Raw genomic sequence first — 15,110 nt, 5'->3', positions numbered from 1 at the left:
GCAAAATATTTCATTAAAAATAAAATAAGGCGAACAAAGATTTTACCCGAAGTATACAAAATCACAAGTCCACATATTTAGAGTGAAAGTAAATCAGCAGTAAAGAGATGAAGAGAGGCGTCGCCGCACACTTGCATTGATTGTGCAAAGGAAGTGAGGAAAGCTGTGGGGACGGTGAAGGAGAGCAGTGTGATGGCTCGCTGGAGATCTGGTGATGCACACAGCAGCTCCATATGACCTGCATGAAGAACGCTACATCCTGCTCAACAATGTAACACAAAACCACCACACAACCAGTCCGCCTGCTTCAGAGCAAATAGCCCCTGCTTATCCCATCAGCAGGACGGCGCCTCCTCCCCTGCGTGTGAATAAATGTCAGGCTGTGCTGCTGATGTTCCATAAAAAGGAGCAAGGACACGAGTCCGAAGGGAAAAGGTTAATGCATTCTGAAGTTAACGGCAGCAGAGATCCTGCTCGTATTCAATTTGATATTATGAGCATTATTGCTAACGTTTAGATTGTTTGGGGGAGATTCTTATTTACGTTCAGTCCTCATTATATTTCTACAGCGCTGGTCGTCATGCATTGCAGCTTTTTCTTTATTTTTGTGGGCAAAAGGATGATATTTTATTATGTTCATATATTTGCAGATATGCACAGTACATATTCATGAGACCAACGTGGGGGACGCAGAGACATACATCATGAATTATTTAGTGTTTACTTCACATCCGATCCATCCAATATAAACAGAATTAATATTACCAAGTACTGCTGACATCGCCTTCTGCCATCACAAGAAGATGGCGGTCACTTCACTGTTGAAAGCTTTGTGCCAAATGCACAGCAACACAAACTTCATCTTCAGGAAGAAACGCGCTTTGTTGTGTGTCTTCTAGTCTCCACATCGGGAAGAACGATCTGCTGACCTTCTACGATGGCGATGACCTGACGGCGAACATCCTGGGCCAGTACAGCGGCTCGCGGCCGCACTTCAAGCTCTTCACCTCCATGGCGGACGTCACGGTGCAGTTCCAGTCCGACCCCGCCACCAACATCTACGGGTACAACAACGGCTTTGTGGTCCACTTCTTCGGTGAGACTGTTTTCTTCTCCAGGATTTCACCTCGAAAACACAATAGAAGGTTGTTTGTTTCTCTGATGAGCAAGTCATATCTTTCTCTTTGAATTCAGCGTATGATGTACATTCTGTGTCAAAACTAAAATCATTGCACCGAGCCTCCAAAGTAAAAGGCGAACTTCTGCCTTAAAGCTCTATTTGTGTCCCTGTGTCTTTGCCTCTCCCTCTTGATGTGCCTCTGTCTTCTGGCTCATCCCAGGTGCACAGGATAAGATAACAACAAACACAGACACAAAATAATAGGGTGCACTTCACCATCAGCTGTTTTTGTCCAGTGCTTTGTGTTCTTGGCCCTGCACGCTGCAGTTAGGGAGGCGCAGATTGACTGCTGCCAAACCACATGCTGTGTTCCTCCCAGCAAACATCACAAGCCTCTATTTACATTGTCCTTCCAAACTGCTGCTGTTTAGTGCGCACAAACACAACGGACTATTGTGCAGTCCTATTCCGTCCCTGCCGAGGAGGCACGAGTTTCTTCCTTTTACAAGTAAACAATGAACACTGTCAGAAAATGTGTGTGTAAAGTATACACCCATCTGTATTCCTGCATCTGCATACAGCCTAAAGGCCAATGTTCCCTCTCTCCTCCACCAACGTGCACAGAGGTGGCGAGGAACGACACCTGCTCTGAGCTGCCGGAGATCACCAACGGCTGGAAGAGCACGTCCCACCCCGACCTCATCCACGGCACCGTCGTCACGTACCAGTGCTACCCCGGATACGAGCTGCTGGGCTCCGAGATCCTCATGTGCCAGTGGGATCTGACGTGGAGCGGCGACGTGCCGACGTGTCAGCAAGGTGAGCGCGAGACGCGTCCCGGTGAGCCGTGAAGGCGTTCAGCGAGTGAGAGGAAGACGTTGCGCTCGGAAGGACGAAGACGTAGTGTGTGTTTCATTTGGGTAATGAGTAAAACGATGGCTGGAAATAAACATAGTACTTACATTATTATGTACTTCACAGATCTGATAATGTTTCCTTCTAACAGTTTTCTGTTTTTCACATGTCAAAAAATATTAGACATTCTTTTGTATTCATTTACAGATTGTTAAATGACGTGCTGCCACCTGGTGGTCATGTGTTAAATGACGTGCTGCCACCTGGTGGTCATGTGTTAAATGACGTGCTGCCACCTGGTGGCCATGTGTTAAATGACGTGCTGCCACCTGGTGGCCATGTGTTAAATGACGTGCTGCCACCTGGTGGTCATGTGTTAAATGACGTGCTGCCACCTGGTGGTCATGTGTTAAATGACGCGCTGCCACCTGGTGGTCATGTGTTAAATGACGCGCTGCCACCTGGTGGTCATGTGTTAAATGACGCGCTGCCACCTGGTGGTCATGTGTTAAATGACGCGCTGCCACCTGGTGGTCATGTGTTAAATGACGCGCTGCCACCTGGTGGTCATGTGTTAAATGACGCGCTGCCACCTGGTGGTCATGTGTTAAATGACGCGCTGCCACCTGGTGGTCATGTGTTAAATGACGCGCTGCCACCTGGTGGTCATGTGTTAAATGACGCGCTGCCACCTGGTGGTCATGTGTTAAATGACGTGCTGCCACCTGGTGGCCATGTGTTAAATGACGCGCTGCCACCTGGTGGCCATGTGTTAAATGACGCGCTGCCACCTGGTGGCCATGTGTTAAATGACGCGCTGCCACCTGGTGGCCATGTGTTAAATGACGCGCTGCCACCTGGTGGTCATGTGTTAAATGACGCGCTGCCACCTGGTGGTCATGTGTTAAATGACGCGCTGCCACCTGGTGGTCATGTGTTAAATGACGCGCTGCCACCTGGTGGTCATGTGTTAAATGACGCGCTGCCACCTGGTGGTCATGTGTTAAATGACGCGCTGCCACCTGGTGGTCATCTGTTAAATGACGCGCTGCCACCTGGTGGTCATGTGTTAAATGACGTGCACGCCACGGCACCACGGACACAATATCAATGGAACGTCAGACCCATGGTGTGTGAAATGCATTAAATGCATCACAAGAATATGGTCATATGTTCAGAGCCCGAGACATACGGATGCTCACCATGAAACTCTCCACTGAGGCCAGGAAGTGATCAGGATAAAGCAACGCTTTCATCCAGGAGACTCCAGAGTTTCACCTGTGAAGCTCCATTTGAGACACGATTATGTATTTTACTTAGTGTACTGAAGCTGAACCTCGATGTTGTTCTTCTTCTAAATGTTAAATTGTGTCCATGTTGGTTCGTTATGCCACAAGCTCTGCCGGTGGAAAACATGTGAGCTGATTTCTACTAATATTGACATAAAACCACTTCTCAAGGATCTTCCCACATCTGTCACAGCTGCTGGTCAAAGTCCTGAGCAGATGTCTCGTGGCCTCACAGAAGTATGCAGTTTAAAACCTTTCACTTCCTCTCTGCATGTGCATTTATTTTCATTTCAATGAGAGATTTTGGGGTGGAACATACAGAATGTTTCAAGCAGTGTCTTCAATTCCCATCTGATGGCCCTGAACTGTTGTCTTCAGGTGAGCATATTGAATTAGTCTTGAATCACAGTTTGTGCGTTGGGACTCCAGATACCCAGATGTTTGTGCAAAAGGCCTGAACAAGTATATTTCTCATGCTTACTTACTCTTGTCATAAATACAAATATAAATGTTCAGTATACAGAAATCCAGTGTTGTTGATTTCAATACTAACACTGAATTTCTCTAAATAGGATATTTTTACTTCTTGCGTCGGTCCCGTGACAAAGAACTAAAAAGACATCTGATGAAAAGGAAACTAAAAAGACTTCTGACGAGATCTGACAACTACTAGAGGATAGCAGATGAGAAGGGTCCTTAAAGGTCTTTTTGAGAACCAGCAGCTGTAAAGATTGTGAGGTCCCACGAGAATAAAACACACGTGTTTCACTTCTACCGCCGCCAACGAGAACCAATAATCACCCCTTGTTTTCGCTCCAGTCATGACATGCCAGGACCCGGGAAACGTGGAGCACAGTCGCAAAGTGATCGCAGGCAACCGGTTCACCGTCGGCTCGACGGTGCGCTTCACCTGTAATAAAGGTTACATCCTGTCAGGCAGCGGCCTCCTCACCTGCTTCAAGCGAGACTCGGCCACACCCAAGTGGACGGAGCGGCTGCCCAAGTGTGCCCGTAAGTCAGCAGAGAAACACTTCTGTTGTGCTCCTGTGTCCTTGAGACAGATCACAACTCATCACCAATAATGAATTATGTATGTTTTGTCAACGGCCTTTCAAAAGTTCAACAAAATAAATGTTCAGTCCTGCCTTTCACGTCCCGGTTGTTTCCTGTTTGTGTACGCGCTCGCCTCAGATGCGCTCCACTATTTTGTGATTTCGTGATTTTTGTGATATTTCTGCTTCTCAGCTGAAAAGTACGAGCCGTGCAGGAACCCTGGCGCCGCCTCCACGAGTGTGCAGAGCTCTGAAAAGGCCTTTTACCAAGCCGGAGAGATGCTCAGCTTCTCCTGCCACTCCGGCTACGAGCTGCAGGGCGCCGGCAGCATCTACTGCATCCCCGGACACCCGTCGCAGTGGAATAGCACGCCGCCTGCCTGCAGGGGTGAGCCGTGCACCTTCTGGGTTTTTACTGCTTTGTGTTGCTCATGGTGTAAATACTGACTAAACTGCATCTGTGTCTCCTGCAGCATCCTCGACCCAGTATGAGAACGAACGCAGGCTCGACGGTGAGCCGGGTTTTCCTTTTCAGTTTCATTATGTTTCTTTTCTGCTGCGCGGTGACAGCACAGAGGGCATGGTGCCGAGGTCACTGCGCCCATCCGGTCCAGTGTCAAGCTCACTAACACATTCAGGGGATTTCTTCACATTTCATACAAGCGTTGCATGTTTCAAAGAAATAAAACCCTTCTTTTGTTTTTTCCCCGCTTGCAGTCGTCAATATGGATTATAGCATGGAGGGAACCAATGTTGCTCTTGCAGTTTTTATTCCGACCGCAATCATCTTGGTGGTGGTTCTGGGGATTTATGTCTACTTTGCAAAGTAAGTGACTAAAAAAAAGAAAACCTTTCATTTCATTTGAAATCAAATCCTTCACAGGATCTTCCCTGTTGCTCTCTTAGACTCCAAGGGAAGAGCATCAGAATGCCGAGCTCCTCGCCACCGTACGACAACATGACGGAGGAGTCGGCGTTTGAAAACCCGGTCTACGAGAGCGGAGTGAGTACTGACGTCATGAGCGTGCAAGACGTGGATTCACAGAACACCAGCGTCCTGTCCTGATCCCGTCTGGCTGCCGTGCTGTCATCCCATGCTTCACCAGCAGAGGGCGCCCTCATCTTTCATCCCCGTGTCAATCATCGCCAAGAGCAAGCCACACAGCTCGTGCTGTTTCTGCTAAAAATAGAAAGCAAGGACACCTTTTCCTCCCCTCCTCTGTGATCATGTTTCATCTTGGACTTCCATACTTCATTAACTGTGGACGTTTGCATCCTTCACTTCGTGGTACTCCTCCGTCAGATGCATGTATGTGTTGTACCTGCAGTCACACCGGGTGTGGAAATGCTCAGTCTGCACCAATGACACTGGTTTCACTTTAAAGCAGAACAGTGTTCCAGTGTGTCTGTGTGAATACACATGTCTCCTTACCTTGTTCCCTTCTCAAGCGCCTCCTCTCCTCTTTCCCTCCTGCTGCCTCAGCCCTGGCAGCCTCACTCTAGATACTAGCTGCGTCTGGAGGGTCGACTCTGAGGTGAGATGTCGTCGTGGTCCCAGAGCATCGCAACCCTTTTAGTGTTGAGTCCACACGGTCTGATCAGCTGCTTCTTTATTAATCTGTTGACGCCGTCCAGAGACATTTGGCTTCTTGATCTTCAATCAGGTTTTTTTTTTTTTTAATCAAACATTGCTTAAAGATTTGCAAGAATATTTGTGCTTCTCGCTTCTAACTTTCATTCTAACGTCTCCTTCGAGATAAAGTTGTCTCTCCGGGTTCATTAATATTGTTTTATTGCAACTGTTCAGTTCTGAGTCTTTCAAGTAGCAGCAGTACTTCATGTACTAGTATTATTTTGATATTTGTTTATTTCTTAAGAAAAGATTGATGAAGTTGCCAACAGATAATAATAATAATAATAATAATAATAATAATAATAATAATAATAATAATAATAATGGCAATAATAATTAATAATAATACTCATTAGTAATAATAATAATAATAGAGAAACATAGTATTGTGCGTCTTCTCGGGATTTAAATTGCTACGTATTGATAATAAATGTCGATGGGAATTTGAAGTGGTCCACTGTAAACATATCAATATCTCTCCTCATGATGTCATCATTTCTGTTTTTCTTGCTTGGGGCTCATTGTGTGTTTGTTCATCAGACATTACTGAGAAACTGTTATACAGGACATCCTCGCTATGCCATCTCTCGTTTTTATATCTCAAACAAGTTGAAGATGAGTTTTGTTGTGCGTCACACGTCGTTCCATCACTTCAACGCTTTGACTGATGCATTCTGGTCTTTGCAGGACGGATGAAACAGATCAGAGGTGTCCGTTTAGAGACCTTTAAAGCAAGAATTGCTAAAGCTTTGCCTTTTGGGACCCTCTCTGCACTGCTCATCGTTTCCCTCCAACCTTTTAGTTCCCAGTTGGTTTCTTTCGTTCCCTCCGTGTGGATTAAATATGTCTTTCTGTCCACGGTCAAAATCTGTGAATCTGTCGCTCACCATGGTGATATTTTTATAAAGTAAAATGGTGATGACCGTTGGTGATTGTATGTTTCTAAGTACTTTTTTTGTTGAAGCCCTACTCCAGTAGCCGTTAGAGACTGAAACAGTGTTGTCCAGATCTGTTGGATCAAATTCTTCATCCCTCTTTGGAAACTTGCCATCCTCACCTTTCGTTGTGTGTGTTTGGGTCTGCTCTTTGTAAATAAACTGCCTGTCCAATGAGAGTGCCTCACGACTGACTGTAACCAGAGAAATATCACGTGTGAACATGTAAAACTGGATCTTTTGTTCATCTATTATTTAGTATTTGTGGGTCTGATATTATTATCTCTCCACCATGATGGAGGTCTACTGACGTGGTTCCGCCTGGATGACGCACACATCACCGTGTTCCCATGACGTCTGCCTCAGAGGATGAATGGTGATTTCTTCATTTGAATATGTTCCAACATGCGGCTCAGCGTCACCAGACCGGAGAGGAGCGGTTACGTGAAGCGTCCACAGGACGGACAACAGGAAGTGCCGCCGGGTGATTCCTGTTGCTTTAACATGTGTGTGTGCAAAGTGAATCTTCATGTACCAGATGGGTCTTTACCTGGGCTTAAATCTGTATATCCTTTATACTCAAACTCATCTTTTTCTGCATCACAGCTGGTGCAATCACACCCAGGAAACCAAATCACCTTCAAATATCTATAATCCTCTGATTGATAATAAAATAAAGTGTTGTTTAAAGTATTGCCGCTGACTCTTTACTCAGTAAATCCTTGATAACAATGTGTTGGTGAAAAACATACAACCAACACATTGAAACAAGCCTTTCCTCGGAAACCTTCAATAGCATGAATTATTCTCACAGGTAAGTGTTAAATCATTGATCAGCCAAATAATCCCATCATGCTTAAGCAGACGTGTTAACAAGAAAGAAAAGAAACATACACTTTTATTAATCCCCTTGGTGGGATTCCTCTCTGCATCTGACCGTCCTTGATGAAGGAGCAGCGGCCCTGTGAGGCGCCGGGAGCAACGAGGGGTTAATGTCGTGCTCAGAGACACTTCCACGTGTGAACTGAGGGGGGACTGGGGATCGAACCGACTACCTTGTGGTAACGGGACGACCTCTCATCCCCTGAGCTACAGCCGCCCTGTTAACACGTTAACAGGTCTGCTCAACAACTTCATGTTTGTGTGTTGATGTTCACGTTAACGCGTCTGCTCAACAAGTTAACATGTCTGCAGGTAGAAAGTCCCACTGGATGTGGGATATTTGCTCTGCACCTGAAAGACTCATAGTGTGTTATAGTGTATATATATATATATATATATATATATATATATATATATATATATATATATATATATATATATATATATATATATATATATATATATAGTTGGCCTAGTCAGCACTAAACCGCAGCACCGTGAAGCAAAGCTTTTCACCACGACACCTTCCAACAGTCTTTATGCAGAATATCATATTTATCCTTTTACTTTTACAGTATTATTGGTTCATGTTGTCATAGTAGTAGATGAAATAAACACAATGGTAAGATCATTGTAATACAAATATGCTAATGAGCTCGTTGAAGCAGAGTAACGTGACGAGTCGTTTCCAGGAAGTGTTTCAGCGCTGGACACGCCCCCTCACTGCGCATCCGTCTTTTGATTGGTCGCTGCAGCTGATCTCTGGAGTTTCACAGCAGATAAACTCAAGTTAGATTCACCATCAAGTCAAAGCACTTTATTTGTATCAATAATTGAATTGTAATCATGTTATGATAAACTGTGTTGCAGATGAAATACACCATGCTGTATCAATAACAAAGAGACTCATAACTGTAAGGATGAACTACACTTCTACTGCCATCGAATGGAACGAAGGGTAAACACCTTCACTCTGAGTCTCCTCACAAAGACTCTGCTTCAATCAGAGGATCGGTGGTTCGATCCCCAGCTCCACGTGTCCTTGTCGTCGTGTCCTTGAGCTTAACCTTAGTTGCTCCCTGTTGCTGTGTCTACAGTTAGAGAGCAACATGTAAGTTGCTTTGGATAAAAGCAACTTACTAACAGCAACATCTCTGCACATACAAATGACTTTGATTAAACTATATTATTTGCCTGCCATCCTGCTATTAATTTCAGTTAATCAACTGTTGATATGAGACGCACCACATGATACTTGCCATACAGCCCTCGACCAGTAGGTGGCAGCAGGATAACACGTGTGTGAGGTAAAGTTCATACTCAAGCCTTAGATTGCATTTTAACATACGATTCATCACTGGACATTTTTGTTTTTTCAAATCCAACACTCCAAAATACAAAATAAAATGAGAGGAAGCTAGAGAAATGACTAAACTACCTTCAGATTGGTCTACTGAGACCATGTTGTAGTTGTTCAGCGCCTTTAGTCTTCCAACCACTCGCATTGCGTTCTCAGGACATGTCATCATTCATCCATTCACACCATGCAGCGTGGCAGCCGCTGCCATGCTGCCACTCCAGGACTGAACCTTCACTCCCGTTCACGGACCGCAGGAGAAGAAGACCCAGAACAAATGTTCCATGTCTTTGAAATAATGAGCCAACTTGTTTAATGTGTCTCAGGAAAGAGAAACCAGCTGTTTGAAGTGAAAATCTCTGCTTTCTCCAACGTCACAAAGACACATTATAATCCACATTCTAGATTATGCTGGCTGTCGGTTCCCCTTGGGGATTATTAAAGTATACATCTATCTATCTCGGTACACAGTGTGCTCAGCCAGACTCAGACACTCTGGCCCTTTGGAAGAATTTGCATTCTGGGAGAAAATATCAGATAAAATCATTGATTGGAGGAAGTGCAGGCACAAGGTTTTTGTTTCTGTGGGATCTGGCTCGTCTCGCTGGGTCGCTGGTGGGCAGTCGGCCGTGATTTCAGCTGAGCTTTCACTCTGACGGCAACGAGCAGTTTCAGCCATTAAAATGCAAATGTCCTGTGCAGTCCGTCAAGGTTGAGGAAAAGGGCCACAAGTGAGGATCTGCTTGTGTGTCAGCTTTTTCTCTTTGTTGGCATGTTAACCGCCGACACACAGACTCAGTGCTATCACAGGAATGAAGATCGCTTCAAGGTCGTCTTCTGGGATTCAGACTCTGTTTTAGTTAGAGATTCATATTGAGAACCGTTTCAAATGAACTGCATGTGGTTAAATTGCATCAAGCATAAACTATTTATATTACATGAATGCATCCAAGCAAAATAAAAATATCTCATTACTCAACTTTCAGTTGGATGATGATTATGAAAGTCTCCTGATAGCAGAACTAAACAAACATCAAGCTAAGACGAATAAACTCCACGACTGAAGACTCAGTTGAGGGTTGACAGGCAGAATGTTAGGTGTTCAATTCCTTTCAGCACCAATAAACAGCTGAGACGGTAAAACACAACTTCCACGTTCGGGTTAGGATTAGCAGAGGGTTTACTTCCATCACGGGCCAGCAGGCGGCAGTCTACGCCCGACATCCTTGTCCAGAGGAGGCCGAGCTTCCTCAAGCCATCATGAAGACAATCTCCCACACTAAAGACTCCCAGCATGCACCAGCGCCGGACTGCTTGGTGTCAGGGTTTACAAGACAGGATGGTTCAAAATCAAAGTAAAACGGCTCCTCCCGATCCAGCAGAGACCAGGACATGGCAATTAACCCACTAAGACTCCGGCCATTAAAAGCACTGTGCGGGCAGCACCAAGGGGCTGAGGGTGCATGTCAGGAGCGACGCTGGAGTGAGATGACCCGTCTCACAGCGAGCGGGCTGTTCAGATGCAGCAGTTAGGAAAATACAGCAACAATGTCGGCTTAGTGCAACGTTGGAACACATTCATAGAAGGAGAATAAAGTGGATTGTGGGTTAATATTCTTCTACTGGTCTCCCTTTACATCAAAAACATATTTCTTTGATCCTTTTAAAAGAACCTTTCATGAAAACAGTGAGAATATGTCTCTTTCTGTCTTATATTTGATGTTTAATCCACCAGTGCTCTGATGGTTCACCCCGAGGCTTCTTCATTCATTTTTCATTTCATCATGTGTTTTTAGCCCAGATTGACAGGAACGCTCTCCCTCCCCAAAGATTCTATTAATCTGATTAATGTGCCATTAAAACAGTACAGCAGGGGACAGCTTAGAGCTGCCTCTCGTTTCAGGTAGTGTGTGTGTGTGTGTGTGTGTGTGTGTGTGTGTGTGTGTGTGTATCTATATCTATATCTATATCTATCTATATATATATATATATATATATATATATATATATATATATATATATATATATATATATATATATATATATATATATATATATGACTCTCAGGCCGTGACCTTTCTTCACAATATGAGCCAGCACACTTCTTCTTTTTATAGCTGGCTTGTGAAATAAAGTACTTGTGCTTTATAGTCAACACTAGTGTCTTGTATTTATACTCACATGATATTTTATGGATCAACTTTCATGCAATACATTTCTTTTTCATGCCAATGCTTTATTGTTGCGGGACAATGTCTGAGGGCTAATATAGAGATAAAATAATCCAACAAGGAATAATTTAAATAAAGATGTAAAGTTAGCTGCAGCTCAATGGGAAAGTTCTCTTTTTCAACGTCATCAATAACATATATATAATATTGTGTCCAACGATGTGATGATGTAAGAGATTTCTCTGGAAAGTCAAAATGAAAGCTGTGCTTCTCCTGCTGCATCCTTCTCTGCAGCCAGGAGATGAGCGGTGATGCTGAGCAGCAGCATCTCGTATCGCACACGCAGGCTCGCGGTCTTTGTCAGAACAAACTGCAGCCTCAGGAAGCCATTTTGCTGAAAACAAAGGGTGAAGCCTCTGCGCCTGGTGGTGCTCGACGTGGCAGCATGCCAAAGCTCCCTCTCCTGCACACGTGGGGGTCAGGCTTCCCTCATGGCCTCGGATCACTGAGACTCATGTCAACAAAGCTTGAATTATCTTCATCTCCAGTCTCTGGACCGGCTACTGGCAGAGCTCCTCAGACTGAGAGAAATACGTTTTCCATCTCTTGTGTATGTGTGGATTACTTTTTAAATTCATAGCAGGACGTTCTGAACTGAAGTGTTGAGACAAGTACAACTCGTGCCTGATTCAGAAGATTCATTTTGTATCAATGCACAAATTAAGTTTTTATTTCTTGCTCTAAGGCAAGAAGATGATGACTGACAACCTTTGTGTCCCGTGTGAGGCCAGAGTTATTGAGCATGTGAAACATCCGTACGCATCTCTTGTGATATATCTTCCATGTCGTGCAGATTGCTCTTTACATGGCTCCTGTCATGGTTCATCTTCAGCTCTTCTTCAGCTCTTCTTCAGCTCTTCTTCACCTCTTCCTCAGCTCTTCTTCAGCTCTTCTTCACCTCTTCTTCACCTCTTCTTCAGCTTTTCTTCACCTCTTCTTCACCTCTTCTTCAGCTCTTCTTCACCTCTTCTTCACCTCTTCTTCAGCTCTTCTTCACCTCTTCTTCACCTCTTCTTCAGCTCTTCTTCACCTCTTCTTCACCTCTTCTTCAGCTCTTCTTCAGCTCTTCTTCACCTCTTCTACACCTCTTCTTCAGCTCTTCTTCACCTCTTCTACACCTCTTCTTCAGCTCTTCTTCAGCTCTTCTTCACCTCTTCTACACCTCTTCTTCAGCTCTTCTTCAGCTCTTCTTCACCTCTTCTACACCTCTTCTTCACCTCTTCTTCAGCTCTTCTTCAGCTCTTCTTCAGCTCTTCTTCAGCTCTTCTTCAGCTCTTCTTCACCTCTTCTTCAGCTCTTCTTCACCTCTTCTTCAGCTCTTCTTCAGCTCTTCTTCACCTCTTCTTCAGCTCTTCTTTAGCTCTTCTTCAGCTCTTCTTTAGCTCTTCTTCAGCTCTTCTTCACCTCTTCTTCAGCTCTTCTTCACCTCTTCTTCAGCTCTTCTTCAGCTCTTCTTCACCTCTTCTTCACCTCTTCTTCAGCTCTTCTTCAGCTCTTCTTCAGCTCTTCTTCACCTCTTCTTCAGCTCTTCTTCAGCTCTTCTTCACCTCTTCTTCAGCTCTTCTTCAGCTCTTCTTCACCTCTTCTTCAGCTCTTCTTCAGCTCTTCTTCACCTCTTCTTCAGCTCTTCTTCAGCTCTTCTTCACCTCTTCTTCAGCTCTTCTTCAGCTCTTCTTCAGCTCTTCTTCACCTCTCCTTCACCTCTTCTTCACCTCTTCTTCAGCTCTTCTTCAGCTCTTCTTCACCTCTTCTTCAGCTCTTCTTCAGCTCTTCTTCACCTCTTCTTCAGCTCTTCTTCAGCTCTTCTTCACCTCTTCTTCAGCTCTTCTTCAGCTCTTCTTCACCTCTCCTTCAGCTCTTCTTCAGCTCTTCTTCAGCTCTTCTTCACCTCTTCTTCAGCTCTTCTTCAGCTCACAGACATTCATATTTTGACCAGTGGGATGCAGCAGAGGGAACACGCTATATTCTCGTGCACGAGTGATGTGCTGGTGATGAAACAGTTCAGGGAGTGAAGGCTTCACAGCTCTGAGAGGTGAACGGATGCAGAGGGAGGGTCAAGCAGGAAGTCATTGGAATGATGTCGTCACCTGATGCAGGTGCATCATCACCAGCATCAGGACCAGCACCAGCACTGTGTGTGTGTGTGTGTGTGTGTGTGTGTGTGTGTGTGTGTGTGTGTGTACCTGAGCGAGAGAGGGAGAGGAGATGTTTTCCTTCAGGATGCTGAGCAGCTTGAGGTTGAAGGGTCTGAGCAGAGGGGAGGAGGGGGGGGGGGGCGGAAAGAGGAAGAAGGGGGGGAGAGAGGGGAGGGGGCAGAGAAGGGGGTCGGGGGGGGGGGGGGGGCAGGAGGGGAAGGGGGGGCAGAGAGGGGGGCAGAGGGGGGCAGAGAGGGGGGGGGAGGTGGGGGGGCAGAGGGGGGCGGGCAGGAGGGGGGGGGGGGGCAGAGAGGGGGGGAGGAGCCATCGAGCCAGAGGCGGAGGGGGAGGGGGGGGGGGGGGGGTGAGATGATAATGCAGCATGACACCTCTGAAATGAATCCCTGGTTACCATGGTGAAGAAGCGTAATGGGACAGTCTCTCAGGAGCCTGAAATACAGATGAAGATGATGAAGATGATGTTTGATTAGTATTTAGATGGAGTTGCTGCTCACAGAGACGTATATATATATATATATATATATATATATATATATATATATATATATATATATATATATATATATATATATATAATGTATATACATAATGCTGATAATGCTGACATAATGATGAATCTAGAAACTAGGTAGCATGCTCACATCGTACTTCATAGATAGTTTGACGTGTTCTCTCATAAAAGGCGGGTTAACCGTTATTTGAGGTCTTTTAACAACAATGTTTATGATGATAAAATGTACTTTCATATTTGTTCTTTTATATGAACTGACCTTTTACACAGGTGCATTTGCATATTGGAGCTCAATCCGTCCTACATGCGTGTTTGTTTACAGCTGGTCGGAGCAGGAGGAATCTGTGTAGCACATCGTGAACATGCACCTCAGCATAATAACTAGATTTCATTTCAGCTATTTGCCAATGAGCTGAGTTTTACATGTAAATTCATAGTTGTGAAAACGGAAATGTGGTTATCTAAATATGGAAAAGCATGTTTCTGCATATAGGGATGGGAGGTCAAACTTCCAAAGTCAATATAAAACATATACCTAATATTTACTTATAGAATATATGGAACTGAACCGTCACAATGTGCTGCAGCTGATCAACGTGCAGTCTCGTCTCTGAAAGCTTTGTGGGCGACCTCGTGGGTTTCATAAGAGACCAAATGAAGACACAACTTCTGGGTAATCTTGGGCGCGATGCTGCATGTTCGCCCTGTAGCTTCTTCCACTGCCGACTTTGCACTTGTCTGTTTGTTTTTTTGCATCAGTCAGGCGACCGATGGACTGCTCGCCTTGCCGGAACTAATCACATCTGACTGCTATCCGCCTCCGTCAATTACACACTCGTGCCTCTTGCCCCCTGTTACGATGCGTTGAAAAGGACCCTATCACACAACAGACACCTGCATGTGTGCAAAGAAGTTATTCTGGCAAAGCGCCAGCAGATGCAACCGTGCTCTCGGTCATTGGGCCGCATTGACGTCCCCTGCTGCTTGTGGAGGACTGGAGGAGATCATCACTCCTCCAGTCCTCCAGTGGTCGGCTTTGACCCGTTGGGGACTTCAAGGAAACCTGTGAAAGAAGAAGCGAGCGCAGCT

At 45.1% G+C, this 15,110-nt stretch overlaps 1 protein-coding gene across 5 annotated transcripts in view; it reads left to right on the top strand.

Moving 5' to 3' along the window:
• LOC137802403 (seizure protein 6 homolog) overlaps positions 1-7,560 on the top strand; it is a 92,319-nt gene extending 84,759 nt beyond the window's left edge. The window contains exons 10-18 of one of the 5 annotated variants that reach the window (XM_068600228.1): positions 900-1,096; positions 1,745-1,939; positions 4,084-4,275; positions 4,510-4,704; positions 4,790-4,828; positions 5,034-5,142; positions 5,223-5,319; positions 5,800-5,851; positions 7,186-7,560. In XM_068600228.1, coding sequence (XP_068456329.1) covers positions 900-1,096; positions 1,745-1,939; positions 4,084-4,275; positions 4,510-4,704; positions 4,790-4,828; positions 5,034-5,142; positions 5,223-5,319; positions 5,800-5,826 — 1,051 coding nt within the window. In that variant the 3' untranslated portion in view covers positions 5,827-5,851; positions 7,186-7,560. The other 4 variants (XM_068600227.1, XM_068600229.1, XM_068600226.1 and 1 more) reach the window with 4 other exon arrangements.
• Positions 7,561-15,110: the final 7,550 nt, after the last annotated feature.

This window comes from Clinocottus analis, unplaced genomic scaffold (assembly GCF_023055335.1).
Source record: "Clinocottus analis isolate CAN_PGR_092001 unplaced genomic scaffold, fCliAna1.0.p SCAF_5, whole genome shotgun sequence".
In the NCBI taxonomy this organism is placed as follows: Eukaryota; Metazoa; Chordata; class Actinopteri; order Perciformes; family Cottidae; genus Clinocottus; species Clinocottus analis.
Note: the sequence above shows the minus strand (reverse complement) of the source record. Positions and strands in the feature narration are given on the sequence as shown.